General features: G+C 31.4%; 2 protein-coding genes across 2 annotated transcripts; both read right to left on the reverse strand.

The window, feature by feature from the left end:
• Window positions 1–1,473: 1,473 nt before the first annotated feature.
• LOC131854565 (lipase member H-A-like) lies at window positions 1,474–4,613 on the reverse strand. The gene is made up of 3 exons (XM_059205683.1): window positions 4,499–4,613; window positions 2,600–2,900; window positions 1,474–2,158 (listed from the first exon to the last, which is right to left on the reverse strand). The coding sequence occupies exons 1-3, from the start codon at window positions 4,611–4,613 to the stop codon at window positions 1,474–1,476; spliced, it is 1,101 nt and encodes a 366-aa protein (XP_059061666.1).
• A 7,950-nt stretch (window positions 4,614–12,563) lies between these two features.
• On the reverse strand, window positions 12,564–14,832 carry LOC131854569 (lipase member H-A-like). The gene is made up of 3 exons (XM_059205687.1): window positions 14,724–14,832; window positions 13,732–14,032; window positions 12,564–13,248 (listed from the first exon to the last, which is right to left on the reverse strand). Exons 1-3 carry the CDS (start codon window positions 14,830–14,832, stop codon window positions 12,564–12,566), a joined length of 1,095 nt encoding a protein of 364 aa, XP_059061670.1.
• Window positions 14,833–17,963: the final 3,131 nt, after the last annotated feature.

A 17,963-nucleotide genomic window follows, 5' to 3' on the forward strand; every position in this document is an offset into this window, starting at 1 on the left:
TATATCTGTTTATGCAATATGTACAAATTGTAAATAACTTCAAAATTGTTTTTTTAAGTTAAGTAACTACCAAATAAGTTCTAACAAGTTTTTTCCCCAACCCCTAAAGGAGTTATTCATTAACTTCTAATGGGATCGCATATTTAATGTGCAGCCAAGGTATTTAAAATATGTACCAAGGCATAACAAAATTTAATTATAACAATGCACTAAATTGAATAAATTAAAGTTGTTAAATAAAGAACGTGATGGAATTTCTAATTACGTATTTAATTTAGACTTAATAATATATGCCATAAGGTACATTTTCACACAATAAAAGATTTAAGACAAAAGCTATAGTGTGATAAACATAACTAGGTAAAGGAATAATATTAGAACTACTTGTTTTAATATTGTTCCTTTACCATTACATAATCGTTTATAAGTACAGAGTTTTATAGCAAGAATGCATAATACATTATTGTTATTCAAAATAAAAAAAAACAATAACCTTTATAACAGCTACGATGTGGGATTAAATAGAAATAATCTACCAAATTGTTTACTAATTTAACATTTCTTATTAGATTTAAATGAAATAAAAATCAAAATATTAAAAAAGTAAACAAGATAAATGTAGTATTAAGAAATTCTTATTAAAGGTTGTTCCCAAATTTAGGACTTTGTAGCAGGTTTACACGAAAGTATATATTTTATTCACAATAAATACAACTACAATTAGAAAATACAAAAGCAAAAACGTAAAAATATGTAATAATTAAAGAAATAATGTAATGTAAATTTTAAGCAAAACAAAATTTTAGTTTATTGACGTTAAGAATTATATTAAAAACTATATCACAAAATATAACTATTGCATATCAATATAATATAAAAATCTGTTTACATAAAATCTTGCCTAAATATACAGAAAATAATATGTTTTAAAGTAGCAAGTATTCGGGATTTATATTCCTTTATCACTCTAGGGAATGATAGAAAAAACTGACAGTCTACCTGTAAGAAAGTGATTGAAGTCGGGTGGAATATCTTATTACTGTACATCACTCAGTTTTTAAACTACTAATGGAAAGAGAGGAGCGAATTCATGGTAATTTGTTCGCTATAGAGGCGCCATAACGCACAAATTACCATGATTTAAATTATTTTAATGAATGAATACAGAAATTATTGTAACTTAGCATAAAAATCACTTATGCATTATATAAACTAGATGTTTATCGTATTAATATTATTTATAAGCTTATTTATGTACCAATACAGTGAAGGAAAGGCACATAATCAACTAGATTTCTATAAAAAGGGCCTTCCCAACTGAACTTGGTATGTTGATTTCAGTATTACAATAAGTTCTACGTAAACTGAACTATTCAGGCAAGAATCAAATCAGACCGATTTACTTTAAAAATATTAAATTCTATCTAGTTATTACTTAAAACTAATGATTTATTTAAAACTACATACAGAACTTCATACTACAATAACATCCCGTTTATTAGATTCACCTAATATACTAGCAACAGGTTCATTTTCCCTCTTCAATCCCTTCTCACCCATATAGTATGGATAATTATAAGTTGTCGCTAAATAAAATATACCATGTTTCGTCTTATCCACTTTGGGACCGAGCACATTAGTAACTAATGGTTGTTCATCATAACAATTCTTGTCCCTAATCTTCTGCATAGAATTACATTGCATCGCGATGAAAGAATCTTGATTCCGTAGCGCTGAATACCAAATCATAAACACCTTGACATGGCTACAGAACATTTCACAGGGCACCCAGTAGAAATCAGATAGTTGATATTCTCCTCCGTTGATGTAAAAATTAACATGGGCGACTGGTGTAGCTAAACCTAATCCATCTATGTTAGTACCTATTAGTTCTACATAATCAGCGTCAGTTTTGTCTAATCTATGTTCTGGCCCAAGATTTCTGAAACAAGGTCCTGATGGATCCAAAGCCGTAATTCTGCTAATTTTTACACCTGATAACGCTTTGTAATACTTGGCTATAAAGCTAATAGCTTCTCCTCCAAGACTTAAACCCAACAGTTCAAGTTTCTTAGGATCAAACCCTACATTATGAAGAGTCAAATTGTACAACATTTCAGCAGTATGTTTCCCAATAGCTGGAAGATTCCGAGTCACCCTGAAACAAAAATATTAGAAATTAGTAAAATTTATCATTAGTTTATTTACAAGTAGTTTAAAATAAGTCGTAAAAGAATGTGCGGCTATTTGATTTTTAAGCATGTAAGGTTTGGACATATATTTGGAAATAGAATATTATTTGAGCACACTTTTCAAGTTAAATCTGAGCATAACTGTGATACTTGCACAAGTCCTGTAATAAGTAATATGAGCGTAAATGTTTAGAAAATATGTCTATCAGGAACATATTTAAGAAAGGTATTTCAGCTTGATCTTGTTGTGACAAAACTTAAAAGTAAATTGATTATTCCTAATGCTACGCTAATAGACTAAGCTATTCTAAATTGGCACCATTGCTTTAATGGTGCCAATTTAGAATAGCTTAGTCAGTCAAGTCAAAAACAGATTCAAGAAATTATATGGTCATTGAAATACTTACGATGGATATTCATGCTCAACAAATTTGTGCATATCTAACAACCAAACGTTATAACCCATTGTTCTGTATGTGTATTCCAAGATTCTAGAAGCTACAAAATCTGGATTGTCAAAATATCCAGATACAAAAAGTAATGTTGTTCGATTGTAGTCCATTGTGGGATCCTTCGCCATCTCGTTCACTTGGAAATACGAGTACTTCCTTCTTATCCAACCCGATTTGGTGTTAGCTCCAATGACTTTGATGCGTAGTTTTCTCAAACTTTCCTTTGTCATCACTACAGGTTTTTCGCTACCAGGACCTGTGAATAAAGTAATAAAATACTATACATTAAAAATTCTTACACATGATACTGTTACTATCTTATAACCCTTATTATTATATATTTAGCACCCCGCATAAACAGATGCACATTTTGTGTTTTATTATATTCTAGCGACCCGTTTAGGACTTCGTACATGTGCATTATGATATTTATGATCTATAATTTAGATTTTTATATTAATCTCTTTTTTCTTTATGTCTTTAGGATATTTATATACTAAGTCAATAAATTAGTTATATACTAGTTGAGTATAACATATGAACATAAAGTACATTAATTCAAATATCTATTTTTAGTAACTAACTACGTATTGTATAATGTAATAATTTCCAACGCCCTACCAAGGTTCAGAACTTGATATATTATATAACATATTTTGTAAATTCTTGATGCAATACATAAACATACAATCATAAACGTTCATTATAATGATGATATTCTAAAAATTGTATTCCAAGTCTATTGCTTTTTCTGCTTAAATTTAAAAAATTGAAAAGTTTTAATTATTATAAATGTATTGAAATCGAAAATAGTGTGAAGAACACTCTTAACCACAAAGCAAATAAAGTATGACGAAATGGACAATTAAACTAACTATATATTAATTCAAGGTCCTTTTTTTGCAATTTAAGAACTTCTCACTAAATATTCATCCTGTAAAAAAAATTACAGAATTGTTATTTGCAAATTCTGCATAATGTATATTTAGTAGAAACAATGTGTAGGGTGATTACATGCCTCCAGAATTTTATTTTGTTTTTTAATAAAATGTGTCATTTTATTGTCTGCTTGCAAGTTCTTTGAGCCCCACAATTTATTTTATTTTCATCTAGCGTTATCAGATTCACATTGTACTTGAGTAAATGTGGACCTAATAATACTACATGAAGTTTAATTTTTAGTATTTTCCTTATCTTACATTTTATTGTTTTATTTTTTGGTATTAGACCAAGTAAAATGGAGTGGATTAAAGTTATTGTTTTTAAAATCTATATATTATTATATAAGTATATATTTATATACCTACTATAAAGATTGAATGGGTCACTGGCTATGATGGCTATGAAATAGTAATAAATTTAAATTCGTTTTCTTCTATAATTTTTATAATTAATAGAACATTTCTTATTTTTCAGATCTTGAGGGATCGAATATTCCGTACTTAAATGAATTTATTAATATTCAATATGCTGAATTAATTACTTTTAGAATCAATGTCTATTTATTTGCAGTCATGACGACAAACTTTCGTGATATTGTAGAATTTTGCAAGTATTAGATCAATTACATATTTCTGATAATTTTTTCATCAAGCAGCAATCAATCGCTTGATGAAAAAATGAAATAAATAACCCCTGTACTTTTCGAAATTGGAGAGAAATCCCAGAGGCCTTTGTCTATTGAGTAGACAAACTATCTAAAGAAATATGAGTTGTTGCAAAGGCTTCCTGATTCATGTAATTTTACTAAACAGTAGAAAAATATAAAAGTTATTAAAGTGGGTACAAAATAGATTCGCGCGAGCAATGCCGCGTGAAAAAGTTGGTTATAAATATGTAAGAGTTTTTACTTACAGTCGGAAATAAAGCCAGACACGTATCCAGCCACAGATCTCGGATGCTCTTCTGCCACAGAAATCACAATGCTAAGTAGAATTGGCGCGAAAAACAAATAAATCACTGACACCATTTTGTTTTCAATTCTATTATTTTTGAATTTCGAATCAAAAGCGTTCTTGATATTAATTAAATGGTTCAATATATTCTCGGACACAACACAAATTTGTTATTTTTTAATCCGTTTGGATTTATGTGATCTCGACTTGTACAATTCGTGGAATGAGCTGAAATAAAAAATTAAATTTAAATGATTTGTAATCGACGTGCCCGTGTCGTATTGTTGATCGAAGTACCTACTTGAACTTATGGGCTTCTTTTGTTATTTTTATACATAATATTTTGGCTTTGTACTGATTGGCGACGTCATAATTATTTTATTGTTTAATTATTAAATTGTTCATTCGAATAATTTATTTATTATAAAGGAGCATGTATACTTGTTTTACGTACGGTACGAATTGTCGGCATTTTGTAAATTGTAATTTGTACAAATGTATGTTCTCCTTTATTTACTCAAATTATTCGATCTATCTTAAATGTCAAATCTAATTTATACACAAATGTCAATACTTTTGACATTAATTAGAGTAGTGATATTAGAAGGTAATATAATTTTTGTTTCATCATTGCATATATGAAACTCATTCGCAATACTGAACTTACAAATTTGGACCATAGTAATTTTCCACTCTAATAAGAGAATAAAATATTTTATTTCAATAAAATGACTACCTAAAACCTAAACTATTTAAATTTTTATATGTCCAACAATGTTCTAAGTTTGTCTGCCTTTTTGGTATTTGTCGACTAGATGCGTTAATCAATTCTACATCGATTACGATGATTGTTTATGCAATAACATATAAAATGGCATGTGTGCCTTACTTATTTCTTTGTGTGCTGTATAGTTTTTGTACTACTATATTTCATATAATGATTATAATAACATAAATATTATCATATATAGTTTTATTTTACGCTACGGTTAATAACAAACTTAATTACCTCAAATAAGCAAATTTTGGAAAATCGACTTTAAACTTAAAACCATTGAAGTCCAATTCTCTAAATTTGTAACTTTGGACTTAATACATTTTAGTATTCTCCGTGCTATATGTAGGATTACTGTCATGTATCTCTTAAAATTATTACTTGAAATTGCCTCCGATCGATCCCTCGACTAATTCAAACGAGGATCGAAATTATGACGGCCTGATCCGAGGTTCGAACCCCTAGTTGTGTCCTGAGACTAAAGTCGTATACGTCTGGCGGGTATTGGCCTTCAGCCGCTTCATAAGTCCTTCCGCGGGTTAGAAGTGCCATCTGCACTCGCCCCCTATCATCTGGTGAAACTGTAAAGGCCAACAGTGACCAATAGCACCAATAGAGTCGTCCGAAAAAAAAACTTAAACTTAAAATTACATCTTTATTGTACAACACCTTTAATAACTGTGAATATGTTTACATTATTAAATCTATAAACAGATTCGAAATTTGATATAAGTAGTACATATAAATAATGCATGTTTTGAAATAAATAAACATACGCAGATAAATCCGCGGGTACAACTAATACTTTCAGAAAATTGAGAATGATAGTATCAATGGTATATAATAGTTCTGTTATGCCAAGTCAAAAGCCAAGAAGCTAAGTTACTACCGCTTGGTGCTTGAATGACACATCAAGGAGACCAAAGGACAAAATTCCATTAAAAAAATAACTAATTACTATTCTCATATGCGAAGAAACTCGCAAGTTACAAGTAGTAAAGAATAATCACTTAGAATTATATGCAAAAAAATATTCGAATATTATTTTAATTCTTTGACGTCAAAATATTAAAAAATAGACGAATAAGTATTGACGGTCGAACAATGCAAATCTACGTAACAATAAACAAAAACGTCAATGTCAAAAAGTATAAAATACAATAGATTATATAAGATTTGTGTACTGACGAAATATTATTATTCAATATCCGACATATTGTCGATTTAAAAAATAACAACACAAAAACGTCTAGCCATAAATCCTAAAAAAATATCTACACACCTTCTAAGACATAGTCTATTATTTGTTTGAAACTTGAATGGCAAACAAGTTGACAGTAAATTAAATCAAATCAAGTCAAATCGAAATTTTTATTCATGTAGTACATTTTAGCCACTTACGAAAGTCAAGATTTTTGTACTAATATTTTTTCCCTACCATCCAGTTCAGTATACAGATTCTATTGAAAAGAGCTGACTAGAAACTCAACTGAATTTCTTTTATTTTAAAAGCCAGTTTATTTATATGATCTTAATAATATTATAAACGCAATAGTTTGTGAGTATGAATGAATGTTTGTTACTCTTTCACTCAAAAACTACCAAACGGATTTGGATGTAACTTTAAAGTGATATAGCTTACACATCAGAATAACACATAGGCTATAATTTACAAATATATTATGTAAATTGGGCGAAATAAATGTCAAGTATGTGTGACGCAGACGAAGTTGCGCGAGTCAGCTAGTCGTGTAGCTACTCATGTAGGTGTCTATGTCTAACATTAAATGAAAATCCCGTTCATGAACAACTATTGCCATTTACGTGGTATACCACGTGTAGGTGACAATTGCCACTTACCATCAGGTATACCTGATGGTAGGTGACAATTGCCACTTACCATCAGGTATACCTGATGGTAAGTGGCAATTGTCACCTACATACATGAACTGCACCACATCGCCTATATACATGTCACGTGACGCCTCTCACATCAAGCTATCTCACTGCTCAATTGCTTGGTTTCAGAGAGACAAGAGATCTATATTTTCTCGATAGCATTCATAAGTTTATTGAGTACTAGAATTACACCCACATGAAATTTATAGCATGTGTTATTCTGATGTACAAGCTACATCAGAGTAAAGTTTTAACAAAATCTGTTCAGTAGTTTTTGCATGAAAAAGTAACAAACATCCATCTTATAGTCACAAACTTTTGCGTATATAATATTAGTCATCATCATCATTGCCTTGTCTTTATCCCATTATTTGGGGTCGGCGCAGTATGTCATTCTCTTCCACTGCTCTCTGTCGGTCGTCATATCGAATATGATAATACGTTTATAATATTAGTAAGTTTGTTTATTGTTTGTTATGTAATTACGCTATTTGTTATTAAATTATGTCATTGGCTTATTATACGCTTTGGATTAACTGTAAGTATGATGAGAAAATCTTAAATAAATAACCAATATGTATTTGCAGGTGACGAGACACTGATATTTGTATAAAAAAATGTTAATACTGTAACCCATGTAGTTAAAGGCGAAGAAACGAAGGGGCTGCGAGAGACTACAAAAGTATGAGATTGATCGTACGCCGCATATTCAGTCATTCTCCTTCCGGCTACGTATTTGAGAGGAGATCGGTCTCCGATAGACTTACATTGAACACACTTACAGACTTACAGCAAAATTACAGTAAAGTACAAGGTTTACAGTAAAGTTTGTGTAAAATCAGTCTGCGGCCCCATATATAGTAGTCTGTAGTGGGTTCGATTCCATGCACGGTACAAACATTTGTATTGCTGAGTATGATTGTTTATTTCAGTCTAGGTGTTCTCTATATATGTATTTACAAAATAAATGCATCTTTGTACTCATATCAGTTGTCTAGAACCAATAAGACAAGCTCTGCTAAATATGGAACTAGATGGCGATGTGTAAAATGTCCACAGATATTATTGTTATTGTATACAAACAAAATACCTATACTGTTAACTTTTTTTCCGAACTACTGTAGTGCTCTTGGTCGCAGCTGGCCTTTACAGCTTCACTGGACGATAGGGTAGCCCCCTATGTGTAGGTGGCACTCCAAACCCGTAGAAATTATGGAACGGCTGAAGCCCAACACCCGCCTGATGGATACGATTTTAGTCTGAGTGTACTGCTAGAGTTTCAATTTGACCCAAGCCTCCGTAATTTCGATCCCCGTTTACATTGGACAGGAGTTCGATCGAAGAAACTTAACATTTATTCTATGGCTTTGTCCGTTTGTGTTTTTGCGGGTTTCAGATAAATATTAGGCACGATACTTTAGTCTCAATAAAAAGGTTTGGCAACGCACGAAGAGTATCATTCTGCAATAGATCCAAAAAAAATATTACAGCATAGTTGCACTGAGTAATTATACGGCCTATCGAACTACACATGCTGTGATGACCATAATATACATAAAGCGAGCATAATAAAATTGACTTTACCGTACTACACATTGGAGATAATCACATTTGTTCGTAAAAATGTATCGTATTTTAATTTTAAAACTAATATAACAGACTTAAGCCAACTAACTAACTGTGGTCGCTAACTATGGGCCCCATCAACAAGCTCAGAGTCGCTCAGAGTCACTCAGAGGGCAATGGAGAGGGCTATGCTCGGAGTTACTCTGCGTGATCAAATCAGAAATGAGGAGATCCGCAGAAGAACCAGAGTGACCGACATAGCCCGAAGAATTGCGACTTTGAAGTGGCAATGGGCAGGGCACATAGCTCGTAGGACGGATGGCCGTTGGGGCAGTAAAGTCCTCGAATGGCGACCACGGACCGGAAGACGCAGCGTGGGAAGGCCTCCAGCAAGGTGGACCGACGATCTGGTCAAGATCGCTGGAAGGCATTGGATGCGAGCAGCGCAGGACCGATCGTCGTGGAGATCTTTGGGGCAGGCCTATGTTCAGCAGTGGACGTCTTCCGGGCTGCGATGATGATGATGATGATGAAGCCAACTAACACTCTTAAAACCCAAAATAGATATGTTTATGTTAAGTATCTACTACTGATCAACTTTAGTATATAACAAAACCCCCAAAAGCACAAAACGAGAAGAAGTTATTTAAAAATGACTTATAGAATTATTCCCTATAAAGATTTGTTATATTGTAAAAGAATTTTTAGAATAAGTACTGTACGAGCTAAGCAGATGCTACAGCAGACTTAAATTTCATTTAGTCGTAACAAATTGACAGACGTTCGGACGCTTATGGCTACTTTAAAATATGGAAGACTCATCTACGAAATTTCTACACTCTTTAAGCATCGTTATTTCATATGTTTAATGTGTATTGTTAATTTATTATGTTGTAAATTTATTGTATATACATGTGCAATTTTAAATAAAACACCTGCATAGAGTCAACATTTGAATTTCTCTTACCATGCACTCAGTTTCTTTATTTGAAATCAATTGTTTATCGAAAATTTACTTACTAAATATTTTTTTTGTCCTTCCGCCAGCGGTTCAATAACCAGCGTCACAATATAGTTTCAAAAACGGTGATAGTTGCCACTTTCCACCATCAACTTGTTCATGGCTGCAGTAACATAAATATATTGTAACATTCAACATATACATGAACTGGAAAAACTCACTTTTTTATATGTAATACAATCAAAAACACTTTCATATAAGTATTAAAATATAAGGAATATGGTCAAGCCTCGCATGGCAAATGAATAGTAAAAAGTTTAGTGATTCACACGCAAATATGGTGTTTTTTTTTAATTTATTACTGAAGCGCAAATTTATCTGTTCTTAGCAATTGTACACACAATTGACATATTTAAATTAGGAGACTAAATTGTAAATTTATAATTATATTCTGATACTTGTTACTTACACAAAAATTAAATATTACTTTAAAATTTGATATAAATAGATATTCACATTAAATTAATGTAATATTGTCAGTATGTACAAAAAAATATGAAATAACCCAGAACAATTCACACAGCGCACTCTAGTCCTAACGGAAGCATGGCTTGTGTTATGGGTACTAAACAACTAATAGAAATATTTTGGATGTACATGGAAACACCCAGTCATGAATATTGTCTGTATATGGCGTGGAATCGAACCCGCGAACATCGGCAGTAATGCGGTATGCTAATCCACGAGATCACCGGGGCCGTCGTATTATAAATGTAGAGTTTTTGCAAATATTTGTCCATGTTAGTTGCTACGATTTAAGATTATCCTCAAATAGGGAACATAAAACATTATCTACATTCATAAGTAAAATTATTTCCTTTCCTGTACGGAAAATTATATTTTAAAATTTATTTCAAACGATATATAAAACACTAATCTTTGCACGTGCTTCCGCTTTCTGGAAACACAAACATACTAACTGACTGCATTAAAAAAATAACTTACGAAATAATTATCAGGTCTCCAATTACATATCGCCCAAGAAATAAAGTGGAAGTTTGAAAACAGTTTTTAAAACCTGCTCTGTTCTGTGATCAATTAGATATGTAATATTGACAATTAATTTTTTAAATTTCAACATTGTTTCTTGGAGGGTTTAGTTACATTAGTACCTATATTACCTGGTTTCTCTTTATGCCATATAAAATAACTACCAAATATTGCCTTCATTTGTTTTCATAATTACTGTTACTCTATTATTATTACTAATCATTGAATTAAAACAAAATGGCGCCTATTTTCATTGTATATTTTTCTTTTTGCTTAGCTCCTAGTCGTGCTTTTTAGTAATCGATAAGTCCTAAAGTAGAGGTCTAAACATATTTTTATAGCCAATTAGTAGTTACAAAGATTAGTGCTTTCAAATAAATAACTAAACTATTTTATTTAATATAGATTTTTTGTAGACCTTATTTACATCATTCAGATATTACAGTTTATAGACCTATATGCCTATAATGCTCCGTTATAGTAATTTATAGTATAATACACTATTGACAACCCCAATATAATAAGTATAATTAGTTCTTAGATATATAATTGTGTCCATGTATAAACTTATTTATAATTATAAGATGTGTTATCTACACTTATTGTAAACGGCGAATTTTGTGAGTTTTAATGTTCGGTGTAATCAACGGTACCGGTTATCAATTTTGAAAATTCTTCCGTTATGTGTCGTATTTATCAAGGAAGGCTCTAAGCTAAATAACACTACAACTAATAGAAGCGAGGCTGCAATGAAACATTTTTCAAAAACGGGGAAATATGACGCAAACAAAGTGGCGCTGGTCGGCTAGTTTGAGATAAAAGCATAATCTCTCTACGTAAGAGGAGAATTTTAGTCTACTATCACACTAGTGACTTGATATAGGATTATATTTCAAATTTCTCCTACTCTAAACTGATATACGTAGTTATCGTGATCACTTTTTATTATATCGTAACCAAAAAAAATGTATGGATTATTAAATATTACATTTCAATTTGAGACTCCAACCATTTATTTTTTAAATTTTTTTTCATTATTTTATTAAACAAACATTTCTTCTAACCTTCTGTGGCCATTAAGATGCTATATGTTTAGTATTGTTTAGGGTAAATGAAAGAAAAATGAAACATCAAACGGTTTGATATATTTTTTATTGTATAAAAAAAAGTGGCAACACTTATTATTTACAAATCTCTTAAAGATAAATTCAGGAAGAGGAGAGCACTCAGGGAAAGGAATTCTGGAGAATTAAAATATGGTTGGTAGTTAATTATTATTTTTTATAATATTACACATACTATTAGAAATATCAAAAGGTATCCCTCAATGATATTCTTGAAGTATTTGTAGAAGATTATTAAACAGCACTACATATTAATCACATGGGGGGAAAGTATGAGATTAGGAGAACACCGAACAACGCAAAGTAACATGTATGAAATGATATTGAATTAGAAGTAGATGGTGTATAATTTTATTAAGAATTAAAGTAGATGGTACAAAAATCAATAAAGAAATATATCCTTCATAGAAACTCAGAAAAATTTTGACATATTGATTGCTTGTACTATTTATTCTACTTAGTTATCTATAGATAGCCGTTCAATTTCACAAATCTCTTTTCAAAAATTGATCGATGAAGTTTTATTACTGTTTCACGTTAATACTTCTTGACTGATTCTAATGAAGTTTCGTGCACAGATATATATTTTAGATTAAAACCTAATACATTTTACTCAATTTCTTAAGGGCCACACCTCCAACTGCTGTACTTACAATATTTTCAGACCTTCTGGATTCAGTGACTTTAAATCATTATAAATTGGTTCATATTTCCTCTTCACACCTTTTTCACCCATATAATAAGGATAAGTGTGAGTTGTCGCTAGATAGAATAGGCCGTGTTTCGTCTTATCAACATTGGGACCGAGTAAATTTGTAACTAAAGGTTTTCTGCTATAACAATCCTTGTCTCTCGCCTGCTGTACCGAATCACATTGCAACGCTATAAACGAATTTCGATTCTGCAATGCTGAGTACCATAAAGTAAAGGATCTCATATGGCTACAAATCATTTCGCAGGGCACGAAGAAAACATCGTGAGCTTGATGTTCTCCTCCATTAACGTAGAAATTTACATGACCTAATGGTTCTGCGATTCCATACCCATCTATATTAGTTCCTACAGTTTCTACAAAATCAGCATCTTCTTTGTCTAATCTATGTTCAGGTCCTAAATTCCTAAAGCAAGCACCTATTGGGTCTAAACCGGTGAGTCTGCCAATTTTAATGCCCGATAGTTCTTTATAAGATTTGGCTATAAAACTCATGGTCTGTGCGCCAAGACTCAAGCCCAATATCTCTAATTTCTTGGGGTCGAATCCAACGTTTAGGCGAGTCAAGTTGTATAACATTTCACCAACGTGCTTCCCAACAGCTGGTGCTACTCTAGCGACTCTGAAATGAAAAATCTACTATTATTATTAGGGTTTTATTAATAAACAATGTTACATGGACTCTTACTTATGACTATTTATATATTTTGGATTCTACCACTCATTCGGAACGCAAACTCATCTCAAGAAGAACGAATAACTAGTGTGATGCTCTTATCAAAAATTTTGTCAACAATACATTTTTAAGATTTTGTTTGAATTAAATTTGTCAAATAGCAAAATTGACATACATATTACAGCGCAGCTACTCCATAAAGTGTGATTATTAGCAGATCTATGAAACAAACATAGCAATAATAATACTAGGCAGGTATTTCGCTAATCCTTCGCAACTGAAGAATTACCTGAACTAAAAATTGAGATTGAAATCATCAACGCGACGATTGGCTGGTGCTATGCCATCAGGCAATAATTCCGCCATATATACAATTTTGTGTGCAATAGAATAAATAAATAAATTATTACTACATTAATTTATACTCACACAGTGTACTCCATGGTCACAAATTTATACATATCCAGCAACCAAACGTTGTAACCTAAATTTCTGTAACAGGTCTCTAAAATTCTTGCTGTAGGGAAGTTGGGGTTGTCTTGATATCCAGAGACAAATAGTACGGTCTTCCGACTATAGTTCATGGTAGGGTCTCGGGCCATAGATTTCATTTGGTAGTATGAATAAGTCTTCCGGGCCGACGTGGCCGTTGCTTTGGCTCCTATAACTTTAATACCGAGGTAATTCAAACTCTCCTTTGATATGATTGCTGGCTTAGTGGATCCAGGACCTGTGATCAGTAAATTTTCATTTATAAATAAAAACTTCAATTTTCAGATTCAAATATTAGAAACTATAGAAACGATTTTTATACGTGTTACAACAGACTGTGTTTAAGTGTATTCGTTAAGATTTTATGTACTTACATAAAACCTTACGAAACCGGGACGGGCCTACTACTCCTAAATTCTAAATAGATAAAAAAGATATGTACAATCTCTTAAAAGGTTTTTTAATAACTTAAACGGGAAAGAAATGTTCGAGCGTACTGATGACGAGTTCCTGCATAGCACTTCAATGTGAATTAATAAAAAAATATATGTAAGATTTGAAGCATTCGGTTCTTTCTGTCTACCCTGTATAGGATCTGATCTAAAATCTATACATAAATATATTATTGTAAAAGTTTAGTTTATTTAAATAAATAAGAATATATTGTATATCGTGTTTAGAATAGTACTTATTACTACTTCTTGTAAATCGGAACAGATATTGATATTGGTATCACCTTTTTTTTTGAAAATTACATAAATACTAATTATCTCGGAATTATGTTTATCCATACTTTATCCCAAAAAAAGCAGAAAAAAGCCCATTTCAATCTCGCCTAAAATGATTAAATATTCATCTACACTTAAGTTACCAATATGTACTAATATAATATAAAACTGCCAAAATAGAAAAATGTATTTATTACTTACAATCGGAATAAAAACCAGCTGAATATCCTTCATTAATTTGTGAACGTTCTACAGTTGATACAACACCTATTAGAATTGCCGCGAAAAGTACAGACGTCAGTCGCGCCATTGTTACTTTTTTTAAATTTAGTACATTAATTTTATTTTTTATTTTTTAAGCACGCGTCGTGCACTTGCCACTTTGTCTGTTATTCTGTTTATTTCTCCAGCCAGTCTTATATTTTTACACAATTAAGAACAATGTTCAATGATGACGGATACGCGAGACAAACAGTAAATATTTTTAATGTAATCTTTAATTTTTTATTTAATATATTTACTAGTCATCTGAGTCCTATAACTTTAATGTGAACAAAGTTATATTACATATTTGCATGATGGTTTTACCTAGTTTTCTTTATGGGGAAATTAGAACCAAATTTGAATCGATTGTTTTAAAATTGTAATCCTTAAATATTGCTCATACATAACTAACGACCCACCCCGGGATCGGATGGGCGTTATGTAACTTCACAAAAATATGTCTTGAAGTTTCTCGACTTTTCTATACTACAAGACTGTAGCAGTCGCCTAGACAAGACACAAAAAGAGTATATTATATATGCGTTTATCTGTAAAATACATGTTAATCTGTGTAAGGTTTTTTTATTGATTTAATGTATTTTTTATGCACAATTTTAGAAAAATATTACCTTTCAGCACGCCTTCTCGGCTTTTCTATGCTATAATATGCATTTATTAGACATAAAAACTTTGCTCTTAAATCTAAGATTAAAAATCTAGTACATATAGAGTTAACGGGAGCGACTTTGTTTTATCTTATATATAAAATTCTCGTGTCACAGTTTTCGTTCCCATACTCCTCCGAAAAGGCTTGACCGATTCTCATGAAATTTTGTTAGCGTATTGAGTAGGTCTGAGAATCGGCCAACATCTATTTTTCATCCCCCTAAATGTTAGGGGTAGTCCAACCCTCATTTTTTTTTTTATTTTAAGGCAAAACAACGTTTGCCGGGACAGCTAGTATTATATAAAAATGTCAATGTTATTTTGTATTATTGGCTTGGTTGGTTGTTTTGGTTTTTTGGTTGGTTTTTATTATTGGCTTGATACCTATTGGCACCTTAGCGATTTATTGAATTACATGACGGACAATTTATTTATAATAAACTATTCAATACAGAAATGGCAAGTTACAGCCATTGCGTCGCCTACATACAAGAATAGCACAAACATGACGTCATCATATGACGCACGATGTACCCCATGCGCTTCCTCTTCGGAAGACTAAGATCATACTTCTGTAAGATACATTATTATACATGTCTACAACGTTGTGACTCTGACCGTCACGTATTATGTGGTATAATTTCACTAAAGCCATCTATGTTTAAAAAATTTCAGAGTTGTATATGTGTTAGCTTCAATACATAAAGAACACTCAGTTGACTAGTTTGGTACTTACATTTCAAATTTGGAACAATAGTGAGTCACGTGATGTTGGTGGCGTCACGATCATGCCGCCACCAATAGTGGTAGATATAAAGAGGCCGGGAACAAGGAAGTAGGGGGCTGATCGCTCTCTTTTCGAGGCGACCGAGAAGACCACACGTGAATGTACAGCGACGCAATTTATATGGAGTGTAATATGAAAAAAAGGAATAAAATAAAAGTACTGCTGCATCGACGTATTATTTCTGAAACTTCCCAATATAAGAGATATTTTTAAATACTATAAATCAATGGAATGCACAACTTTTATACTATACTGTGACCCTATCCGTCATGTGTTATGTGGTATAATTTCACTAAAGCGGTCTATGCTTATAAAATTTCAAAACTATATAGGAGATATTTTTAAATGCTATTAATCAATCTTTTATACATTAACAACTTTTATACAACATTAGAACCCTATCCGTCATGCGATATGTGGTATACATAATCACTAAGGCGGTCTATCCTTATAAAATTTCAGAATTTGGGATATTTTTATATACTCTAAAAACAAAGGAATGAAATACTTTTAATAAAATAATTTTACATTCTTTGCAAGTTAAAGTCGCCACTTGAAGTACCAATAAAAGTTTTTTTTTATTAGCACAGTTTTCTATATGTTGGAAAATGTATATTAATTAATAAAACATTTTTAAAAATCATCTTCCTTATTTTATTATATAATGTTTATTTAAATGCTACAAAAGCAAAATAAATTGCTAATTACATTTTTAAATAGATGTGCTATTGTTATTCAATTTAGATGTTTATTATTTTATTAATATTTTTTTTGTTATTTATTTATGGGTAATAGATGGCGTTGTATATATGCTTTATTTCTTTTCACCATTTAATGATCGGTAATAGATAGCGTTGTATAAATACTTTATTTATTTTTGCCCCTTGAATATCGTAATAGATGGCGTTGTATATATGCTTTATTTCTTTTCACCATTTGATGATCGGTAATAGATAGCGTTGTATAAATACTTTATTTATTTTTACCCCTTGAATATCGTAATAGATGGCGTTGTATAACTGGTTTAGTTATTTTTGCCATTTGATTATCAGTAATAGATGGCGTTGTATAACTGCTTTAGTTATTTTTGCCATTTGATTATCAGTAATAGATGGCGTTGTATAACTGCTTTAGTTATTTTTGCCATTTGATTATCAGTAATAGATGGCATTGTATAACTGCTTTAGTTATTTTTGCCATTTGATTATCAGTAATAGATGGCATTGTATAACTGCTTTAGTTATTTTTGCCATTTGATTATCAGTAATAGATGGCGTTATATATCTGCTTTAGTTATTTATATCATTTGATTATCGGCAATAGATGGCGTTGTATAAGTGCTATGTTTATTTTTCCATTATTCGGCATATCTCTATCATATATATATTAATATAGAGTCGATTAATGCAGTTGCAGGAGAAGTTGCTGACAGCACTAGTTGTCAAATAAATATAAGATATTAGATACTACCTATTATCCGGGGTTTCGTCTGCTTTTTTGAAATTTGAATCTTGGACGGCCTCTGTAGTCTAGCAATATAGCATCCGATTGTCGCGGGATTCTATTAAGACTTATACAGCCGATTATTTTTGAAAAGTAACAAACAACAGATTCTTACATTTATGATGTTAGTATTAATTTCTCCTAATCATCCTCTTCTTCTGTATATCTTCTTCTTTCTTCCATATAAATTGACCTATAGAAGAATGTAAAACCGAGAGTAA

Source organism: Achroia grisella, unplaced genomic scaffold (assembly GCF_030625045.1).
Source record: "Achroia grisella isolate CSIRO2021 unplaced genomic scaffold, CSIRO_AGI_Agris_v1 utg1239, whole genome shotgun sequence".
In the NCBI taxonomy this organism is placed as follows: Eukaryota; Metazoa; Arthropoda; class Insecta; order Lepidoptera; family Pyralidae; genus Achroia; species Achroia grisella.